The 23,201-nt window shown below is 41.0% G+C and overlaps 1 protein-coding gene across 1 annotated transcript; it reads left to right on the forward strand.

Moving 5' to 3' along the window:
• Positions 1 to 5,877: 5,877 nt before the first annotated feature.
• LOC141943543 (SERTA domain-containing protein 2-like) lies at positions 5,878 to 20,812 on the forward strand. The gene is made up of 3 exons (XM_074869061.1): positions 5,878 to 6,010; positions 9,023 to 9,141; positions 17,120 to 20,812. The coding sequence occupies exon 3, from the start codon at positions 17,124 to 17,126 to the stop codon at positions 17,973 to 17,975; it is 852 nt and encodes a 283-aa protein (XP_074725162.1). The 5' UTR covers positions 5,878 to 6,010; positions 9,023 to 9,141; positions 17,120 to 17,123; the 3' UTR covers positions 17,976 to 20,812.
• The last annotated feature ends 2,389 nt before the right edge of the window (positions 20,813 to 23,201 follow it).

Here is a 23,201-nt window from a genome sequence, read left to right on the forward strand (position 1 = left end):
TGCTACTCCAAAGCATAGTTAAATATGCATCACTTAAAGGTTAATACAGTACATTTCCCCTCTGTGTATTCCTCTTAGTGAGAGACATCAGAAATGATAGGGTGCTTGTAAGACGGCGAATTTTAAATTACTTGTGAACTGTTATTACAAATGGCAAGAGATGATACTTGCTGATGGTGATTTTCTTAATTTCTACATATAAATGGAAAATAATTTAACTTCTGTTAAATTAGGCTTCTGTCAGATTCTGCTACCACTGCTAGCAGCCTTTTTTTTTTTTTTTTATGTACTCCTAGGGAAAAGAGTCCTGAAACTTGCACAGCAGTCGAACTAGGCTGTTGGTCTGAAGGACATAACTCAGCTGTAGACTTGCACGAAAGAAGTACTTTCAAGCAAATAGCTAACATCAAATCTGCTTCCTTCTCAGGTAACCTTGAATATCTGTCCCCTTCTGCCTCTTTGCCTGTGGTTTTATTTCTCCTCCCTTGCCTGAAAATCCAGAACACATGGAGCTTCTGGAGCTCAGGCATTCAGCAAAGGCAGGAAGTATGAGGATCCAAGTTGCATTAACAGTGGCTTGTGCACTTGTCTGCTTATTGCTTCCCTGTTTGTTTGGTGTTTGTTGGGTTTTTTTTTAATCCCCTCTCTCTGTCACAGTTCTGTGAGTTTATCTAGCAAAAGATGTTGCCTGTCTCCATGAATGTAGCCGTACTTGCCTAAAGGACAAATTTGGTAAATGAAGAGGGAATCGTTTTCTTTGGATGAAAAGCACCTTTCCAGACTGCCTCAGAGGCACAGCAGTGAGGGGTTTCAGCCTTGAGCAGGTTAGGGATTCACGTGCAAGTCTTCACACTCACCAGGAATTACCTGTTTTCAGAGCTGTCCTTACACTGTTTGAACTCTCAGGTATGTCTGGACTGCTTTAGTAGGCATTTTAAAAAGCATTATTGTAAATTGACCGATAGTATAGTTTTATATTGTAATTATCAGACCATTATGGATGTCCCGTGCCTCAGAATATTGATTTGAGTGTATGGCTGCTTTACAGTTCTGCAGCTTACTCCATATTCCCATATAACTAAACAAACTGTCAAAAGTTAGATAAAAAATATCCATTTATTTGCTGACATCTAGGATAAGACAAATAAAAATGCTTTCAAAAGTGGCTTTGTTCAAAGTGAAAGTATGTTTACGACTCAGGCCTAGGATGTATCGTCCCTTATGCAAAAAAACCATGACTGATCATGACAAATTCTGATTGCTCATCAATTCTTAAATGAGTGTGATTTCACACACTGACTAATACTAAAAGTACAAGAACACCAAGTTCCAAAGAAAAGAAATATACATCTTAGGAAAATATGTACTTTTGTCAATTTGGCTCGTTCAACTATAAGCTTTCACAAGGATTGTCTAAACCCCTTTTGGTGTCTCTTGCAAAGTTGACAGTTAAGATATATTTTCCTATTTTATCAAGGGAGTTCCACGAAGATATGAAATCCTGCTGAATAATTCAAGTTGTCAGGAAAGAGACTTACTTCAGATGTCTATAGTGACTTTGATTTTTTTTTTCCTTAAAGCCAGTGAAAAATACTGAAATTTTATTATCTGACATGATTTTCTTAAGTTTGTATGGTAGCTTTTTTTAAAAAATAATAACTCCTTTGTTTAACCAAGATTCCACCAAAATGAATGGTTTATGACCTAAAGAATTACTGTGGTAAATGTTGATGCACAACCAACATGTCAACAGGAAAATACAAAGCTAGAGGCAACTTTCCATTGCAGGGAAAACATTCAGTAATTTCAACTGTCATCTTTTTAGGGAAGAATAATTGAAGATACAGGTGATTACATGACTTCTTGCAAAAACAGAATTAAAATGAAATTGTATCCACATGTCTGCTGTATTTGGAAGTCCCCTAGGAGCATGTGGGAAGTGGCAAGTATGTACTGCAATAGTAAAATGCTACAACAAAGGAATAGTATGTCGTATTTTGTACGTGCCAATTACAGACAAGTTTTGGAGATCAAGAAAATGTAATGTAACTTCAACCTCGGGTTGTGCAAGCTTCCAAAACAGGACTTCTAAAGGGAAGAGCAGGTATGTTGCTAAAAACCAAAAGTTTAATACTCGGAGGAGAAAAACAGTACTTGTAGCACATTCACTTTTCTGTGATTGAGATCATTACTGAGAGAAAATGCTAGATATGGAAAGTGCTGGGTGTTGGGATTTTTTTTGTCCAGTGATCTGACTGAAGTTTAAGATAAAACTGTTGAATGGTTATTTATTTTAATTGAAGCCCAGTAATGTGGTTTGCTTTTCTGTGTCTCCTTTGTTTGAAAGGTATAGGGAGAAAGAGCTTTTTCTTGTAAATTGTGATCCTGTTGACAAGATAGAATAATAGCTTATTTAGTACTCTGACAAATATTCAATAATGTAGGGGGGGTTAAAAAAAATTGCCATCTTGAGTCATAGCTTTTTTTTTTTTAAACTTGAGTAAGTGTAGGATTAGTTAGTATTTCACAGAGGCTTTACCACCAAAAAGAGGTGGTAAAACTAACCAGGCTTTAGTGCAGTAGGCACTACCCTTTCTTACTTCCCTATGAAAGTGTGGCATACATGATTCTTCTGTCATTCGGCTTCAGAATAGCTAATTCATTTTAACCAAATCTGGCAGACCTCACAGTCACTACATTTTTAGATTTTTTTTTTTTTTTTTAAGCATGGAGGTGAAAGATCAGAAGAAAACTATGTTCTGTACTGATATCCAGTAATCCAGATAAGGGAGAGACATTTATAAGTTTCCAGGCATGAGACCAGCTTCAATTAGAGCTTGTACCTTAGAGGCAATTAATCACAGGCATAAATCTATAGGAAAGCAGTCTTCATTAGTTCCTGTGTTCCTGGAACTGTGTTTTTGAATAGATGCCTAGTACAAAGGTAAGTAGAAGTAGCAGACCTCCAGTAATCCTTTCAGATGAGTTATATAGAGACCCTGATTGGTTTTGGGGTTGGGGTTTTTTCTGGTTTGTGTGAAATTTGCTGCAAAAGCAAAAATGCTGTTTGTGAGAATGGTATCCTGGCCTGCTGCGGTGAGTATAGTCATACTGAAAGACCATGTTTAAATCATAAAATAATCATGTTGGAAGTCCTCTGTTTGCCTCAAGGGTAGTTTAAGGCAAAATGGGAGAACATTAAAGACTCCTAGAACGTGACCTCATTTGAGAAGGTGAGGGCCTTTCTTTTTAAAGAAAGTTTCTGTCAAGAAAGGCCTTATATGTGAGATCAGACCTCTGAATTCTTAAGCCTGTGGGAGAAGCATGGCTCCTCTAGCTTAAGCTGTGAGTTCCACAGGACATAAACATTGCTAAGCTGAACTAGGTTCCAGCTCTCTTACATGAATCCCACTGTTGACACAAGCGAAAAAGTGACAAAAACCTTTGCAAATAATCAGTGTATTTTGTGTAATTTCTATTAATTTCTCCAAATGTTAGGCTATAACTCCGAAGTTCTGATGTGTGTATTTAAACAACTACATGTTAATTTTTTTTCTGTAGATCTTGTCAGAGCATGTATGCAACAGAACTGACCTTTCTAGAAACGCCTGCTGTAGAAGGCACGCGCACCCTTTTCTGTTAAACAAAACAAAAACTGGTTACAAAACAGCTGACCACATTAGGTTAATAACTTAAGAAAGCGTGGGGAAAGCAGGGCGACCAGGGTTGGTGTCTTTCTGAGAGGTCTTCTGAACAGGAGGAGAATGGTAGGGTGGCTCAGGAATTGCATTAACTCGCTGTAGCTGTAGAGAGGAATGAATTGTCCACTGTACCAGTGCTATAGGATTGCCCGGAGAATATGTAGTTTTGACCAGCGGGGGTCAAGTCTAGAAAGCCTAATTTTTGCTCAAGTTACTAAAACACTTTGGTGGTGGTGCTGGTTAAATTGCCCCTTTATATGCTGCCTTAGACATAATAATTTCAGATCTGTTCCTTCTACACCGGCTACTTTTGTACGGCTATCCTCTATCTATTCCTTGGAGATAATCCCTAGCATATGGCAGGGGTCGGTCCTGGTGCGATACTCAGGGTTGTCCCTGGTTGACTTGAGCAGACAGAAGAATCCTGAACATTTTAAGTTACTCTTCCACTTAAACCACAGTGCGTGGTGGGAAGGGAAGGAATACAGGGGGGATATTTGTTTCACTCCTCCCCCTTAGCGCTGCCATCGGTCCCCTGCTTAGACTCAGTGCAGCAGATGGACCACGGGGGTCAGGGTGTCACCCCTCAGCCATTCGGGGCGGCATCTTCCTCTCCAGCACAGCCCCGGCAGCGTGTCAAAAAGGATTCATTAATGCTTCTCGCAGCAGCACTCGCTCCCCTTCTGTGCTCCCGACCCCCGGCAGCGAGGTCAGAGCACAGCTGTGGCCCAGAAATCGGTGGTGGCGGCACGCTGCGGGAGAAAGGCAGCCGGGGAGCCGGTCCCCTCGCCTCCAGCGATGGATCCTGGGGGGTCAGCCACGGCTTTCTGCCCTCCAGCCCTTCCCTTGGGTCACAGATGCCTGTCGGGAGACACAAGGGTTAAAATCTGTTGGACCCGAGGGGCTTCAGAAAAACATCAGTTTTCTTCAGCTGAATAATCACAAAAAGCAACTGATCTTTCATCAACGTTGTAGCTTATCCCCACCGGGCAACCGCAAGTGTGTCTGTAGTATTTATTAGACCAACAGAATCCGTGTGTGAATTTGGTCTGTGCTCACATTCGACGCAGGAAGAACCTGCCTGTACAAACGTGCCTGATTTTTATTTGCATTTACAGTGCTACGGATTAATCTAAACCCGTCTCTGAGGGAGCTGAGCAGCTTTTTAGGGATTCATCAGGTAACCCACGGCGGGTAGGGTCTGACAAAGGCTCAAAATCAATCTTTACAAATACTTGAATGTCACGATTTTGAAATCTGGTTTGCACAAACACTTGTGCCAATAGAACTCGATTACGCAAATGCCCGTGGAAAGCAAATATAAGAGGTTTGAGCATGGCTAAAACCACCTCATCTTTGAAGGAAAAAAAAAAAAAAAGATCAAGTGAATATTTATGGAAGAATTGTGCAATGTTTGATGTAGCTTTATCACTGGTTCAGAGACGTGTGCGCCTTGTTTCCGAACTGCCCTGGAAACGGGAGTTGTAGGAACGCTTTATGGCGGCCCTTGCGATTCCTCGTACTTAAATTTGGCAATTTCGGTCAGAAACTGACGGCGAGTTTAAACCAAAAAAAAAAAAAAGGAGGGGGCCGGGCTGGGGTCAGGGCTGCCGGGTGCCTCCGCGGGCGGTTTCAAGCCCCAACACGCGGCAGCAGCGCCTGCCCGGGCCGGGGAACGCCGCCGCGGGCCCCCCCCGCGCCGGTCCCGGGGCCTGGGGCGGGGCCGAGCCGTTCCCCGCCGGGCCCGCGGGCGGCGGCGCGTGCGGCCGTGCCGCGTGCCGCCCCGTGCCTGCCTGCCCGCGCGCTCCCGCCCCCGCCCCCGCCCCCGACGCCGTCGTCAGCGGCACCCGCGCCGTGCGGGCGGGGCCGCCTCCCGGAACGCCGCGCCGGGGGGACTCGGCGGCGCCCGTCTGCCGATTGGGCGAAGCCGGCGCGAGGCACCGCCCACCGTGGCTCTCCTGGCTTTCTCATTGGGAGGTGCCGCGGGGCAAGGCGGAGACTAACCCCCCCCCTCAGGCTCGCCGGCCAGTGAGAAAATGGTTGCTGGGCAGGTTGAAAGGGCGTCTGGCCAATGGGGACGCGGCCAGCTGGCGGGTGCGGTGCACGCAGCGCCCTCTCCCTCCCGCCGCTGCTGTGGGCGCTGCGGGCGGAGGGAAGGGCGGAGCGGAGGCTGCCGGGGCCCGGCGGGGGTGGCGCTCGCCTCCGCCTCCTCCCGGTCGGAGTCCCAGCCCCGCCGAAGGGAGCCCGGCCGGCTGGCTAGGGAGGGCACGGCAGGCTGCGAAGGAACGGGGGAACCCCTCCGCTCCCAGGTGGGGCGACGGGCAGGGTCGGGTCGGGCCGGGTGGCGGCTGTGGCGGGGGGACGCGGGGGGTGGGAGGGCAGCCCCCACCTTCCGCGGGCGTGGGGCTGGCGAGCCTGGGGGCAGGGAGATGACACGGCACGGGGAGAGGGAGGGCAGCGGCGGCCGCGGGGAGACGGTTAGGCAGGGGCGGCCGGCAGGGGCGGGGGCGGTCAGAAGCCCCGTGAGGGGGCCGGGGGCCCCGCCGGGGGGGGTGGGGGCAGGGCACGGCGGCCGGGCGAAGGGAGGGCCGGGGCCCGGCGGGGTGGTGGAGACAGGTGGGGGGGGTGGCGGTAGCGGGGAGTGTGGGCACGGCGGGCCCTGAGGAGTTACGGCTGGGTCCGGGGGTGCGGGGAGGGGCGGGGAGCGCGGCCGGGGCTGGGGAGGCTGGCGAGCAGGGCGTCAGGAACGGGGACTGCGGTGGAAGTTGTTAGCGCAGTTATAATTAGCTTGGCCGGGGTCTCTGGTAAGCTGGGGAGGAGGAAGGGGGAGGAGTGTAACTTTTCGCAGCTCGGGAAGCCCAAGGTTGTCTCTGGTTACTGCTGCCCACTGCTGCGGGGGGAGGCGCGGGCGGCCGCCTGCAGGAAGTACCAACTAGTCTCCTTCCACAAAGGCCAAATGGTGGCAGGCTCCCTTGGGCTTTATTAGTACTTGTGCGCTCGCAGGAGTGGCTGCAGGGAGGGTGGCAGGAAAGAGGCTTTCACTGAATCGCAGCTTTTTAATTCTGCCACTCGTGATCGCAGCCTCTTGAGAGTTACGGCTTGGGTATTTGCTGCAGTTACATTTTTAATAGCAGGTTTTGTTTTCCTCAATAAACGTGTGTGTTAGTCTGAACCACAAGTAGGTGGGTAAGGCTGGAGAAGCATGAGCCTGGTCTCTTCTGTGCGTATCGTAAATTCATCTAATCGATGCAGTTAATAATTTCTGCCCTAGATAGGCCTGGAATCTTTCAAACTATGTTGGAACAGTTCATTTCCAAAAACGTAGGTAGGAGCCCTGTACAGTAGTTCTCTACTTCGTTTTTGCTTCAGATAAGATTCTTTAGTTCAGGCAGTTAACTGCAGTATGGAAAATACCATTAACACCGAAATGAATGCTCTAATTTAAAATTTCTAAAGTGGCCTGTAAACAGGTACTAGGAAACTGCGAGGGAAGACAGTGAAAGAAAATTAAAGAAAAAATAATCTGGACATGTAATTCATAGTGATTTACAGCTACTGTGTCTTCTGTAGGTTTTTTTTTTTTCACAGACTGTAAAAACTAAACCTAGTAACCTTACCTCTGTACTTCTTACTGACATTCGTCCCAGTATGAAATCATATAGGGGAAAAATCATAACCTCAACAGTTAATTTTGCAGGAGTCCTTTAAAGTACATAACACAGGAATTAAATTTGATAACTTCTTGGACTTCAGCTTCTTATAGCAAAAGGTTGGACTTCTGAAACACGATTAACAGTATTAATTTTTTACCGAATGCCTTGTAGATTTTTTTTTTTTTTGCTAAGATGCTCAAGTCAAACTTCTCAACGTTTCAGTACACTTGTTAGCTTTTCTAGGATTCTTTAACGCTAAAAAGATGTCACATTCTAAAATACTCTTTTATATTCATTGTATAGAAAATGCAATTAATGTACACCTCCCCCTGTGACCTAACATGTACACTATAATAAACCTCAACAGTGATTTTCTGAAGTCCTGGTGTTTCAAAGCAAATAGGTTATGAATCTTCATTTGTCTGTTTGCTTGCTTTTTATTTATTCACAAGTAGCATGGATCTCCTTATGATTGGAAAGAAGTCAGCTTCTAGAGGAGGAGGGAGATACTAATGTGTTTATTGCTGTGGGTTAGATTTGTCGTTCTTAGGTGACGGGCATTTTACTGCTGTTTTACTGCATCTTTACAGTTCCAAGATTCTGTAAAAGGAGGAGCCCTTTGCTAGCATCAGGCTATGAGTTGCTATGTAAGATGAACTGTATTCATTTACTTGTCCATCTGTCTACATGTAAGACTGCCTTTCACTATGTAATATTTTAAGATTTGTAAAATAGTACATGAACTCTTGATCCTTGATCATGAAGGACTGCATTTATCTGGATAAGTACTGATCCTTGCTCTTGCGCTAAATTTGTGAAGTAATTGGTTTGGTGTAGTAGTCAGGCAGGTGTCTCTGTGTGTATGTATATTGTACACAAACATGTTAAATACAATCCAGATGGTAGGCTGTTAGCCTGTATAAGAGCTTTAACTCTTGGAATTAAAAAACTTTGATTCTTCAGGTGGAGTTGAGATCATGCAGTTCCCTCCACGTCTCCTAGCCTAGTCCATAGTTTACTGTCACTTCAGCCTTTCCATATTTCCCAGAGTTTCCCGTGCCTTGATCTAATCCACAATTTAATCCATGTGGTCTCTTGCCAAATTGCAGATGTTGCTTTATCAGGGTTTTGATAAAAATGGTGCCACACTGAATATTATACGCAGTCACAGGACATCCTGCCAGCTATCTCCTCATACTGGTTTTGTGTATGCTGAAAATGAGGAAAGCTGGGGAATTTAATAAAAATCTAACTCCTTTTGCAGGGGATGATTCTGAAATGTACTTCTTTACAGTTCATGGTATTGTTTCTCCTGGTATGTGATTTGGGAGATGATTACAACTGTAAATCAGTGTTCAGTAACCTGGAGAAGTATCAATGCAAGTTCTTATCCTAAAGCCTAACACTTAGAGGATCAACGTTCTATTCTGTAGTATTCATTTATGAAAGATCACTTCCACGGTTTATGCATTCATAGGTGAAACTAGTAGGTCCTCTTACTTCAGTGTACTCCGAACTTCAGTTTTTCTTACTCAGTTTAACTGTTTTAGTAGGATTTAGTGCAAATCACTTGACGTTACATTGAATTGTGTGCTTAATGCTTCTGTTTAAAGAAAACCCCACATAGTAATGAAATCCTCTGTTGTTTGTTTTGTTTTTCTCCTTAAGTCACATCATCCTACCTCGGTGGATGGCTTGGCCTCTTGAATAGCTCAAGACTCTTGGATGACCACACTTTATGCAAAATCTGGAATCTTCCTGCCTGGACTCCTTTCTGTTTTCTAAGGGTAACTACTTGTATGTTTTTATGAAATCATATCTTATGCGCATAGCGCATGTTCTGATAATCAGCTGTAGGTGTTACTTTTGTGGGTTAGAATGGTAAACTGAAAAATTATTTTTAAAAATGGGCTATATAAAGTGAAGTGATTTAGGTTACTGAATAGTATAAGATCTCTGAATATTCTGAATTGTCATTACTTTTTGATTTTTTCCTTTATAATGAGGAAGTGTTATAATGTAACAAAGAATTTAATATTGCCATAACTCTCATTTCTTGGAAATTTGTTAACTAAGGCCTCGATCTTATAGTGAGGTGCACTGTTCAGCTGCTGAAATTGTGTTACAGTCTTGTCTTGTGAGGAGAAGGCACTTCAGATACTGAAGAAAAGTTATTGTGTGCTACTTTGCTAGAGAAGATTTAAAGTGATTTCTGACTTTGTAATTGAAAATTACTTACCTAAATATCCCATGCAGAGAGCTAGAGTAAAGGCATGATCCTCTATTAGGAAAAGACAACTTTTTCTTGGCTGCTTTTACTGTTAATGGTCTGTTTTTTCTGTTGAAGTATGGGCATGCTGATTTGATATAGTTAATAAGCTATGACTTTTGTTGTTAATGGATCTTTATTTAGATCACTGTAACCCTAAAATACATGTCAGTGTTATGTAGGTGAATACATCCAGTATCTCTGTATTTGAAGTAAATAGATACCGTAAAGAAAATGGATTGAGAACTGTTCAGTTGATAAGAACAAGCTGTGAAGAGGTATGTCATCACGTCTGCAGTTCTAATGATCATTTGTTTCTCCAGTGAGTTACTTTGGTGGAACAGTGGTGGTTTGGTTCTTGTTTGGATTCCTTTATGTTCTCATTTAATTACAGTTTAGTTTTACTATGGGAGTTTCTAGCTTTAGTAACTCTTGACCATGTGTTAGCTTTTGCTAACTACTATTGATCCTTAGTTTAAATGATTCTGGGCCCTTCTGCTAAAAAAAAAAAATAAAATCTGATAAACACACTCTCATTAAAAATACACACCTGTAAGCTTTATTTATATATGTGGAATGAAATACACAAGTGTAGAGGGGGAGAGGAAGGAGAAGAGTGATAGTGGTTTAGTTTGTTTTCTTTTAAGGATGGAAGTTTTTCTCTGTCTAAGACTGGTACTGCCTCAGCAGCTTTCTGTATTAGCCTCTGGTGATAGATGTCAGGTGCTGAGAATATGGTTCATTTACTGTTGTAAACAGCCCAGATCCACTTGTTTTAGCTTGTGTAAGGTACACATCCTAACAGAGATGTTTCTTCTCCAGAGTAAAATGCTCTTAGCTGTGGTAGTTTGTAAAGCAAAGCTCTTACCAGTGCTTTATGAAGTAAAATGGGAGTAAGGATCTTAGGAAAATGTCCTTTAAGAGCAGGAATTTTTTCAGATCCCGTTAGACATAACATAAACAGGTTTTGTGTGGGGAGTTAGAACTAACTTTTAAATCAAGGTGAAACTTCCAAGTGCTTTGTAAACACCATTTCAGCTCCTAAAATACTAGTGTATGATACATATTTATTCTCTACTTCCAGAAATAGTGAAGTGACAGTGGGAACGTTATGAATTCCAGACTAATTCTGTGCTAGACTAAGTCTTCCTCTCATTCCTTTCCTGTACTTAATGAATACTATTCAGCCTAATCTTATTTTCAAAATGCAGGAAAGGATGTTAGGTACATCCATAGGTGAGGGGTTTTTTTCTGTGTGGTTTTGGGGTTTGGTTTGTGGGGGTGGGTGGTGTTTGATATTTTTTTTTTTTTTTTTTTTTCCCCAGTCTGAACAGTAGCATATCTTGGTTCTGTGTTCCAATTGCTTTAGTAGTAACAGACTTAGGTGTATTATAGGTCAGGATTTGGTAACCAAAATGTTGACATTAATTCTGCCTTCTTTGAGCAGCTATTTTTTGGTCATTTCTAACTCCTGTAAAGAAGTTGTTACATAGGAGTTTAGGTATGGGAGTAAGCTGGTAGGACTGTGCTCCTCCCTGTGTGCACACTTTTAGCCACTTGTGCCTTCCCCAGCAGTTACTCATCTTGGCTAAACTGGGACGGGGGTGGGGAGGCAATGGACTTAAATACATTTTTGTTTATTTTAAAGTGTTTTCAGGTCCAAATTACTTTTTACTTTGGTGTTTTCTAAGGTGTTTAATCCTCCTTCCCTCGCTTCCTCTTAATTTTTGCTAACAGCCAAGATGTGGTGTTATGGGGATCTCCAACACTTGCTGAGGACACCAGATCAGATACGCTGTTCTGTGTAGTCTGACAGCTTACTGTGTTACGTAAATCATGTTTAAGTGATCAGTGTTAAGTCCAGATGGGAGAAAGGATTTGCACCATGTCTGTTAACTGTACCTTCAGCCTTACCTTTTTCTTGTGCAGCTTCTTATACATGGAATACTAGTCAAGAGCCAGTCCACCACTTAATTAAAACTACTAATGAAGTTGTGTGGTCTAAACTAAAACATATGTCAGATAGGGGAAGAATTATCATTAAAAATAGTATGCGGCATACATCAAATAATTCTGGGAAATAACCATAACTGTAAGAGTGTTTGTCTTCCTTCACACTTTCTGCAGATAGATGTGTGCTTGTGAGATGTGTGTCCATGGAAGAGAGGAGAGAGGAAATCAGGTTATCAATCGGCTTCAGTCCATCACTAACACAAGTTTACGGTCCAAAGAGACTGCTGTCTGTTTTTACTGTTACATGCTTCCTACAGTTATGAGCCAAAGGAGACTTTGAAAGGGAATTACCCAAATTACAATAGCAAGGAGTCCCTAATTTTTATTTTAATACTTAAGTTGAATTACTGAAAACTAGACAGGCAGCTTTCACTCATGAGGTGCTTATACCTATTCAAATCTGATATTTCTGCCCTATGAGAAAAAGTAACTTTTCACTTTGGGACAGTCTTAGGCTGAAAAATGCAACACTATGCCTGTAGGAAAAGGATAAAGCAAGTATGAATTTAAAAAGAAAAGCCAGAAGGGACCACTGTCAATGAAATTATTTTGATCTGCATAGTGCAGGCCAAGTACTTTATTGGTGGTCTTGCTATTTAAACATATTCTTTAATGGTAAATAACTCTTCTGTAGTTGACTATAGTGCTTGTTTTGTGCATGAGAAGTTCTTGTTCAGACAATACTAACTGTGGCAGTCGTGTTTTATATACTCGTGTTTTTTGAAGTTTTTCTGTGCTGAAAATTAAAGCTCTGTGCAGTTCTGAGTTCTAAACACTGTTTAACTTGCTCTTGAAACCTTTTTTGGAAGGTGAGGAAGAGGAAATTAAGAAGTACTTTGCCCAGATAGAAGTAATTGAGGGTTTTCACATGCTGCATTTTTCTTTGTGACTGTTTCCAGCTGTACGTCCTAACCATGTGTCAGTGGCAGCTGCACTGCACTATCAGACCCTGTGACAGATGGAGCTGTGTTTTTCTTCTGAAATGGTGGCACGAGTCCTGTATTGTCCACAACACATCGCAATGTGAATTTTTCTTGGTAGCCTGGAATGTTTCTTCTGAGTAGCTGCACTCTCTGACCAGGCCTGTTTGTTTAGTATTCTGTGTGGATTTGCCAACCAGGGACGTGCCTCTTCCCTCCAAGTTTTTTCAAACCCTGGTATGGTGTAGGATTACAGTTCATGGATGCTTCTTCCCATGTTAGCAGGGAGGAGTTTCTATGAAATGTCCTCCATGGAGCTGGAAGAAACTGAGGAACAAGCAGTCAGGGACAGAATTTCTACGTACAGACTCCTTTGTAGTTCAGTGACATGAATGGAGAGTTTGGCACGGCAAAACATTGAGTTCACTTTGCTTCCCTTTATCTGCAGAATAATTCTAATTAAAAAAAACATTCTGACATAAATAGCTTGTGTCTCAGTTTGCATGACTATAATGAGAGATGATGAGAAAATGCCAGAAAAAAATTATTGAGATGTGGTGTTGCTCATTGTTCTTGGTTTTTTCATGACAAAAGATTCTAAAATAGAGCATCTGAACTCAAAAAAATTTGGTTGTTGAACTTTTTCTTAGTTCAAGAGAAGGGTGACTTACAGCTTTTCTCTTATTGAACAACTATGTACAGGCCTCAATTGAAGTTGGCATGAACTTTAATTTTTGTTCAGTTTATTTACTTACAAATTACAGAGTTATCAGATTGGCACATTCCAAAATCCTGTTACTTGATCCATTTTTTTGAGATCTGAGTAGGTTCCTGGAACTAGGCTGGAGTAAGGGGAGTGCAGTCTCTAGACACTCTCTGTGTTTTAATATGCCCAACTTGTGCTTCTTCGAACGGGCTGTGCGGTGCTGTCAGCTGATGGAAAGGGCTGACAACTGTGTGGCGGTCACTCCGTAATACGGGAGTGTCTGGGCGTGATTTAGTTTGTGGACTTTTGTTTGTGAACTATTGTTTGTTTTCCTTAGTACCAAAAATTGAAGTGGGGGGAGCACTGCATAATTAAACAACGGGATCAACATCTTATATCGCAAAGTAATACTGTCAAAAGAGAGCATTGGACTGGTGTGAATTCTGGTTCTGGGATGTCTGCATTAATACGCAGTGCTACAAAAGGACGAGTTACTTAGAAACTATGGAGTAGTTTGTTAAGGATATGACCCTGTCAGAAATTCTTGTGCTAGCAAGTAAAGCAAAAGGCCTGATAAAATGTAGATTAGCTAGTAACAAAGGGGCTTTGTATCTTTTGTAGGTCAGCAGCTGAGTGTGTTTGACAAGAACTGAAATTTAATGTCTCCTGTAGCAACCATGACACTAGTCATTTTTAAATCCACTGTACCAGTGGTACTCTGGTTTTCATTATCCTTTTCAAATTTTTATGTAACCTCTGAAGTCATTTAGCTCCTGGAGGGAGACTTAGGGATCCTTGCAATTAGGCAAAAATCACACTAAACAGGCAAAATTTCTAAAACATAAGTTAGGACTATGTTTGTGTGTTTTTAAAAAGAAAAATCTTTGACATCTAGAGAGTCTGTGAAGTAGAAACATTTGAAGTTGGAGCAAATAATGTTTCTTGCACTTCATTTTTATAGTTCGGAGTGCTGTCATGCTCAAGCTTTGTTACGTGTTTTGAGAATGCTCTGGGACAAATTTTATGAAGGAAATTTGAGAATGAAAAGGAGGGTGTCTGCATATATGAGCATGAAATATTTAGTCTGCTTAGACTATATGAATTTAAAAGTTAAATGCTTCGTTTTAAGATCTTGTGAAATTATATATCCTCACATATGATAGTTTGCTCTTTAAGCTTGCTTACAGAATTTAAATACTAGCATGTTTTTGAGGTGTCAGAAATTTAAATTATTTATATAATTCAAATAGATAAGTCTAGTATTTCCTGTGTCTAACAAAGTCTAAACATATATTTTAAAATACATTAAAACCAGCAAATTGTCAAAACCAAGCATTCTGAATGTATAAAATGGTAGAATTACTGTTCCGTCTACAGTCTTAATTTTGTTCCTTTTTGAGTGTGTTTTGATCTGCTTTAATTAGCAGAGAGAAGAAAAAGAAAAAAAACCCAAACTAGTGTGCAGTGTATGGGAAGGGTGGTCCTTAGTGAATAATAACTATTTTGATGTATATTTTTGTTCTTTATAGTAATGGTACGGGTTAATGCCTTAGGTAGTACACAACATTTAAATGCTACTTAAAATTGAGAGTTAATAATTTTATTGTGAGTTTCCTATGGTTTGTAGACAGTAATTGTCTTTATGGTATGTTATGAGTTGGTATATTTAGCAATAGTTTTACTGTAAAGTCCTGTATAACCATTGATTTTTCCATAGATTGTGTTTAAAATTACCAGTTGCTGGCAGTGTTGTTGATAGTTTGACTGAGGATGCCTCACACACACTCAGCCCCCCAAAATAGTTTCTATTATTACCTTTGGTACCTGAACTTTGTATCCAGATTTCTTCTGACTTTGTTTGTAATTGAGTGCTCAGTATTATCTGGTTCTATTTGCTCTAAATGGGATGCTGGAACAGGGGAGTGATACCTGGTAAGTGTGGGATGATCACCTAGGTGAACAGGCACACCACATCCAGACACCTTATGTCTTACAGAGATTCAGCTGGTGCTGTGGCAGTTTAGCAGAAAACTTTGGAGTAAAAGAGACTTCCAAAGTTTAAAAAATAGCAGCACTGGTAAAATTACAAGTAATTAAAGTTTTTTGTTGTTGTCTTAACAGTGAACGTGTTAGTAAACTGAACTATAGGCCAAACTACTACCTGTTACGTAAAAATGCATTCTTATGACAAACTTAATTTCATCCAGGTATGTCCCTAAAAAAAAAAAAAAAAGTGGGTATGATCAAGAAGCCTTAAACCTGAACTCTATAGCAACTGTCTGTTTTTTCTCATGTGTCTTACTGAGAAGTATGCACTGCTTGCTTACTTTCTGTTCCTCCAGAGGAGCTGAATTCTCCGACAGTCTTGTCTAGGCAGATGAATGTAGTCATGGAGCCCTGCAGTGCTTCCTGCAAATCTGGAGAAATCCCAAAAGTAAAAGAGGCTTTATCCTGCTGCCTTCTCCTTGTCCCCAAAAGTCTAGCAACAGGCTAGCAGCTGGCAGCTGCGGCAATCAGCTGAGCTATTGCTGGCAGTATCTAGTGCTCACATGAAAAGGAAGTTGGGAGGCCCTCTGCAGCATGCAGGGCCTGGATCATTGTGTGTGAAGGATCTGCCCTTTATCTGCCACTGGGTGTCTAATTTATGATTGCTTACTTTTTTTTTTTTTAATTGTTTGGGAGTGAGGTGTCTGTATTCCATGGACACATCAAGATGTGTGTAATCAAGATTTTACCAGTGTTTCCTGTGCATGGTGTATTCTTTTCTGTGCTTATACAAGTGATTACATAGTGCTTGTTGTCCCTAATAAAACACTTTATATTTTGAATGGTAATTGCAAAGTATCCAAGCATCTATTTGTTTGGATCATGTGTAGTTTAGGTGTGCGTGCATACTGTTCTTTGTACCACAGTGTTCTAGACCTACCATATTTCAATGGAGAAGCACACAAAGCAGACTGAAAGCAACTAAATTCTGTTTCTTTTCTTTCAGCTATTTACTGAAACTGGTCACTCTTAAAATGCCATTTGATAGCCTCCTGCTGGATGTCCTTAGTGTTAAGTCCGTAGCAGGTTGTGGACCAGCAGCCATGAATACCGATCATCATTTTGTGAGCTCTGTGACCTGGCCAAATTTCCTCCCACCATTTAGCTAAACTACTAAGCTATGGAATGGATTTAAGGGTCCCATGGGAGGCCCTGTTGTTGGTCTTGCTGGGTGGTTCAACTGTAGTAAACCAACTTGTAAGTCATCAAAAAAGAGGGAGAGATACTAGTTCTGTAGAGAGGTCTCAGAGAGACTGGGCAAGGCATTAAGAATACCTTAATGAAATAAAAATGGGTGTTGAAACTAGCTTTAAAATATTACCTACTGTACCTAGGAATAAATGTTAAAATGAAAATGTTGGAATATCCTGTATAGCTATTATAATCCTTAGTATAAGCATCTATTTCTTGTGGACATTCATATTTCTCAATAAATTATTGTATGCTATATAATTTAAATGGATAAGAGGCTAAAAAGCTCACCTATTAAAGATTTAAAATAATTAATATTCTGAGTTGAAAGCAAACCTTCAAAACTTAGAAGTATATAGGCATTTTAAAAAAACAGTTACTACATTTATTTAATGTTTTCTGTTTAAAAATGTTGTGAAACAATAGAGCTGGAAAGTGCATCTTCTCAATGAAAAGTAGTATCCTGTGTAGGATTTTATTCTATCTTTCAGTGTTCTATGGCACTAGAGTTTAAGTTGACCAAAGCCTGCATGCTACAGGCTTTTCAAAAGTGTCTGTTGAGATCTTGCAGCAGAAGTGATAGCCTTGCCCGAGGTTAATTCATCATTTCTCTCTTTCAGGTTCATGTTGGGGAGAGGTCTAAAACGCAAGCTGAGTGACTATGAGGAGAACATGGCTGGTCTCTCGAGTGCCTTTGATTCCAGTCGAAATCTGCCATATCCGCTTAAGAGGCAGTTGGTGCTCAATATGTGCCTCACCAAGTTACAGACATACAAAATGCTGGTGGAACCGAACTTGCACCGCTCTGTCCTCATAGCCAACACGGTTCGGCAAATCCAAGAGGAAATGAGACAAGAGAGTAATCAGCAGCCAATTAATGTCTGCCCTGGCATTACTCCTAGTTCTCACAGCTACACAGGGATGGAGTCATCTGGGATTTCTCTTCAGTTGCCTTCAGGTATTAGTCAGCAAGAGTCTAACTGTTGCGACTTGCGGTCTGTAGAAGACCCAATTGAAAATAGCCTGCTGATAGTTTCAGATGATGATATGTCATCTGCTATTTCATCTATTCTGAAGGATTTAGACTTTGTAGAAGATATAAGCCCACCTACTTGTCTGGTTCCAACTGGAGATGACCAGCCAAAGTTTCCAGAAAATACCGGTCTAAAACTAGAAGATGATAGACAGGATTTGAAGGGAGCTGAATGTGTGTTCGGTTCCTTTGAGATTTCAAATTCAACTAGTTACTTGAAGGATTTGGCAATAGATGACATTTTTGAAGATATCGACACGTCAATGTACGATTCGGACTTTTGTTGCCCTCCGCTAATGCCGCCCAGACCACCGTCTCTTGCTACAGAAGAACCGTTGAAGACCTTTCCATCTTGTAATTCTTCTTCAGCGAGCAACATTCAGATATGTAGAACAGATCTGAGTGAGTTGGACCACATCATGGAAATTCTCGTTGGATCCTGATACTTGTTTTACCCAAAGATACTTTTTAACTGCCACTTCCATTTGGTTTCAGGATAAAAGCCACTGGAAAAGTTGTAAAGAATTCTTTAAAACACAAACTAAAAATAATTTGTCAGTAGTGGGATTTTCTAAATAATTCCAAAACCTATAAACCAAAAAAGTGGCAGATTTTTTTTAAAAAAAGAAATATTTATTTATCAGAACTGTGCAATCATCTTTTTCCTTCCAGGGTGTATGTGGAACAATAGGCACATACCCTTATCACCCCTCATGCCTCTTTCAATAAACTTTTTTATGTGCAATTTTTAATTTGTCAGAAGAATTTACATGCAAAACAAATTTCATATAAGATGATCTTTTACAAAGCCTCCACTTTATTTTTAATATCAGAGTCTATGCCAGGTTGGCATACGTCAAGTTGCGTAGTTGGATTGCGTGGATTGCAGACACATTACTAGAGATGGGTATATTTTAAAAATGAGACACACTTTGCTTTCTTTTGATCAGAAAAGCAGATTAAGACACTTATCAACGAAGTCTCTTGCATTTTCTAAAGCATTCAGAACTATTTATTTTTGTAAATTTTATAGTCTTTCTACATTTTACTACGTTACTTCATCATAGTTCAAATATAATGGACTTCTAGTTGGATGTGTTTAGCACTACCTCTGAGCTGAAATGCTTTAACTCTTTCCAGTGCTTCGTCTAAGACTGCAGATCTTTTTGTTTCTATTTTTTTCCTGGGGGAAAGTACTTCTAACTCATTAAGCTGATCCTTTGACAGTGACCTAGCTGATTTGTGAAATCAAGGGTATTCAATGTTTAAAAACTTTTAAGTATTTACAAATGTAATTTATATGTAGATTGTGCAATTTAACATTTTTCTGTCAGTATTACGTGCTTAGATTTTGAGTAATCTTGGCGTTCTTTAAATTAAAACTTACTATGTACAGGTAGCTTTTTAATCTGTTTTGGAAAACACTGTCCCTCAACCCTGCTTTCACTACAAAGTTTAAGATGATTTTTATGTGCAATATTATTTAAAAAGATACACATTTGTATACCTGGCATTGTGGAAAGAAACGCTTCAAACTTAAAACTTCTAGCACCTTTGGAGGATACTCAAGAGAGTCAACATTTCTGTATCCTTTAAGAAACAAAGTTGAGAACACTTCTTACTACACCAGTGCTTACTGCTTTGAATACTCCTGAAATACTCACTGCTCTGTGGTGCCTCAGTGCTGCTGACGGAGCGCCATGCTGCAGCTCTGCCCCGAGGGCTCGGGGTCTGTCTGACCGCTCAGCTGCAGCACCTGAGCTGGGGCCTGCGGGGGCTTTGGAAGCTTCGTGGTGGTCGCTGCTGCTGCCGCAGATTGTGCTGGGGAAGGAGGGGTGCGTGCGTATGGCAGGTGTGTATATAAGTATATATAAGCGCACTCATTAACTGAAGATGAGATTTGCAGTGAGAGCTATTTTTCCGTGAGACAGTTTGGATACTGTGTTTCAGCTTGAACTGAGGTCTGTATTGATCCTTGCTATTGTCTTCTGAACTACACACTTGCACATTAGTTTTTGGGTTGTGTTTTTTACTTTTTAATTATAAAACTTTTACTTTGTTCTTGAAAGCTGCAGCACCTGTCTTGTAAGAAAATTTGCAGTTGTAAAAGCTTTGCTTTGGTTTGTTGTTTTTTTGGGGTTTTTTTTTTTTTTTTTTGTTCTGCTGAGACTTTTCATGAACGGGACATCGGCAGAGGAAAAAAACATTGCCTGTGTGTTGCATCTCACAAATGTTGAAATCTTGGCCCTATCGCAGGGGCCAGGGTGTCACCTAATATTTCTAGTCTTAACTGATGCTGTGGCACACCTACCTTGTGCAAAGATCTCCTTTTTTTTTTTTCTTTTTTTTTTTTTTTTACTGTGACTATTTTGGTTAACAGTTAGCTGCCGATACAATTTGGTATCCCAAACCAATGGAGAACCAGTTCAGGTCACATCCTCGCAGCCATCTGGGTTGTTTAGCAACCGAAGGGTATAAATGTATTTATATGCATATAATGTATTGATTCTAATATAAAACTTCTGATCTAAAGTATTTTGAATTGCTGGATAAAGGGATTTGTTTGAAGAGTGTATAAATAGTTCTTGAAGAGGTACAGCTTCAGAATGTACACAGATTGTGCATTGTGTATAGACTACTCTGGCTTTTCCTCAGCCTCTACTTTTGTATTAAAGATATGACTGAATAAATCATTGAAATATTAAGGGCCTTCTGCACTGTGATGAAGCAGAGTTGTGGTTAAAAATGTCTTTAAATTCAGTGATGAGGGATAAAATAAAAAGCCTGCATCTGATTTCTTTTTGCATTTGAAAATATGGAATGTTACTATGCAGTAAAGATATTTTGGTATGAAAATTGTATCATGTAGCAAATAGTGAACACTTAATAAATCCACTTACCTTGCAGCCCCTACAGGAACGTAAGAGTAGACAACTTGCTTTTCAGCGTTTACATGCTAAAGTTTTTTGTATACTTCAGAAAAATACTAAATTGTTGGTAGATATTTTATCAACAATTCAAAATGCAATTTTTGCTCGAGTGCTTGCTACAAAGCTCTGTTTCTAATTGGTTGCTTGCATCACAGTGCCAAGACCGTAAGCTGGTATGTAATGCAGTTCAGTTATGTATGGAATTATGTGCAAAGGGAAGTTTAATTTTTAAATATGCACAAACTAATTTTAAAATCCTTCCATGTAAAATGAAGTTAGAGGCTAGTTGTGGTGGACCTATTTATTGTATGTTTGGAAATAAAGCCACAGTTTTGCAGTTTAACCATTTATATTTTGAAGCCTTCGGTATTTGACTGTTTTGAAAGCAAAACAAACAAACATGGTACCTTGCCACCCTTCATTTAGTCTTTTACTCACAAAGTTGTAACATTTTCCTTAGGTGGTTGCTTTTTTTACCCTCTTTTTTTCTTTTCCTTTTCCCCTTACCTTCTCCCCAGAAATACTAAATGCCTTAACAGCTTTGCTGTTATGGAAATTACGGGCACCAGCTGCCGTAGCAGGGTTCAACTCTAGATTTCCACATAATCTGAAAGATGGGTTTTGTTTATGAAAGTACTTTTTATTAATAGTGCTACAGCTTGAGCTGGGTGCCTCCAAAGAGAGACCACGAACAAAGAAATCCCTGGGCCATTACACCCTTACAGTCTAAGTTCCCTACCCCTCATGTGGTACTTTGGACCAAAAATAGTATTAAGGTCTGGGGTCTTGCTTTTTATTGGTTTTACTTGTTTGCTGTTTTGTCACTAAGCGGTCGCTAAGTGGTCGTTGTCTTATACAATATCACATCCTCCTAGGTTGGTTTCAGCCGATGCTGTAGCTAGCTGTGTTGTAACATGGTTGTTACAGTTCATACACCACGATCTGTAGGCTTGGGTCTACTTCAGCTATTAATATTTAAGCTGCTAGCTTTGTCTGCTCTAGCTATTATTAATGTTTAAGCTGTTAGCTCTAAGTTTTGACTTTTTCTACAACACGGCATCCCCTTTGTGCGTCCCGTCCCCACAGAACATGGCATGGCCCACAGAGCAGTTTTTTTCTGGCCAGTGGTGTGGGGGATTCCTGTTGTGAATAGGTGATGTGTGTGTTAGCACTGAGCTGTCCTCTGGTTTTTGTCCCAGCTGCCCTATGTAGCCTCCCCGGCCCACGCAGCTCTTAGTGTTGCTTCAGGGGTTGCCATGCTTGGAAGCAAGTGTCAGGGACAAGTGTCCTTGATGCACATACCATTGACAGGTCAGACTTGTATACTCGTCAGTCTGGGGCAAAAATACTGCCACTCTGTGCTAGTGGAAGGTTGTTTGCTAGTCTGTGCTGATACAAACTACACCAGTGACTTCAGGTTTAAAGGTTTCCGTCCTTCCTGCTGGGAACCTCTAAAATGAGATCCTGACTCCTGCGATGAACTTCATTTTATTAATGAGACAGCACTGGCTGCTACTTACAGACCAGGAATTCCTCCTGCCTTTTGTCTTGGAACCTGCTGACCACAGCATAAAAAGCACAGATCTAGAAATAACTTTTTTGGCTGTGAGGTGGTTCCCATCGTGACGTTAGCCCTGCGACTGCGCCGCTGAGCGGGACAGCACCAATACTGTGACCCAGGCCTCCTCTTGTACTGATGGGTCCTGAAGTTTGGCAAGAGAAAATGCTGCCCTGTGAAGGTATGCTGCAGTTTAGTCTTTTAAAAAAATACTTTTGAAGTATTAATTTCAGGTCATGTTGAGATCTTTTAAAGGTGGTGTAGGTTTTCATATACTTTCATCAATTTTTGTCACACTGAAAGATCGGAACTTAAAGTATGCTGAGCAGCACAGCTCAGTGCAGTGCTGGCTTAAAACGTGGGGAGGTGCAGGTACTACCCAGAGTGCTGTCTAGCTCAGCATCCTGTATACTGGAACTGAGACTTAAAAAGATGTAACTTCCCAGCTCAGGCAAGAGTAAAATATACAAAAGAAAATGTACAAAAGAAAAGAACACTAGTTCTGTCAGGAAGATGAGTTATAATTAGTTGCAAAACTGATTTTGAGCTATTAAAAACCAATATAAGAAGTGAAGAGTTAAGCTATTAAGATGCAGAAATCTGTCTGTACAGTATGTATTATTAAAGCAGAGGTTCAGGGAGCCTGGAAGATTTTTGGCATATAGGTATTTGCCCAGAATTCACAGGAATCTTGCCTTGACTGAAAAAGAAAAGTGTTGCAACTTCCTTCCATACATTTTTCCCTCATTAGGACCTCTCTCTCCCAGCAGAGCGCTGGGCCAGGCTGGCTCTGTGCTGGCACCCAGGCTGTGTGGTGGGATGGCAGTTTTGGGGACTCTCACCCCTATTTCGGTAGAAGGGAGAACTTCTGCCAGATGTGACTGAAGGGTGCCTCTTGCATCTGCTGGCTGCATGGGTTGGTTTTGTTTTCTTTGAATCCTCCAGAGTGGATCTGGCAAGTTAAACTCAGATCTACAGTGGAGTTTGGGGGTTTAACAATTAATTTGAACGCAGCTCATTTTTAGCCAAATTCCCTCTGCCAACCTAACTGGAGTAGGAGTACTCCAGAAAGTCCTTCCATTAAAAAAATGGGATTTTAAGTTAAATCCAATTAAAAAATGGGGGAATTATTAAAACTGATTTTCACTATTAAAAAGATCAGAGTGCTTTTAAATGACCCT

This window comes from Strix uralensis, chromosome 4 (genome assembly GCF_047716275.1).
Source record: "Strix uralensis isolate ZFMK-TIS-50842 chromosome 4, bStrUra1, whole genome shotgun sequence".
NCBI classification, from domain to species: Eukaryota; Metazoa; Chordata; class Aves; order Strigiformes; family Strigidae; genus Strix; species Strix uralensis.

What these genes read in the sequence shown, in the direction of transcription:
- LOC141943543 (XM_074869061.1), top strand. Translation starts at nt 17,124, where the DNA reads ATGTTGGGGAGAGGTCTAAAACGCAAGCTGAGTGACTATGAGGAGAAC.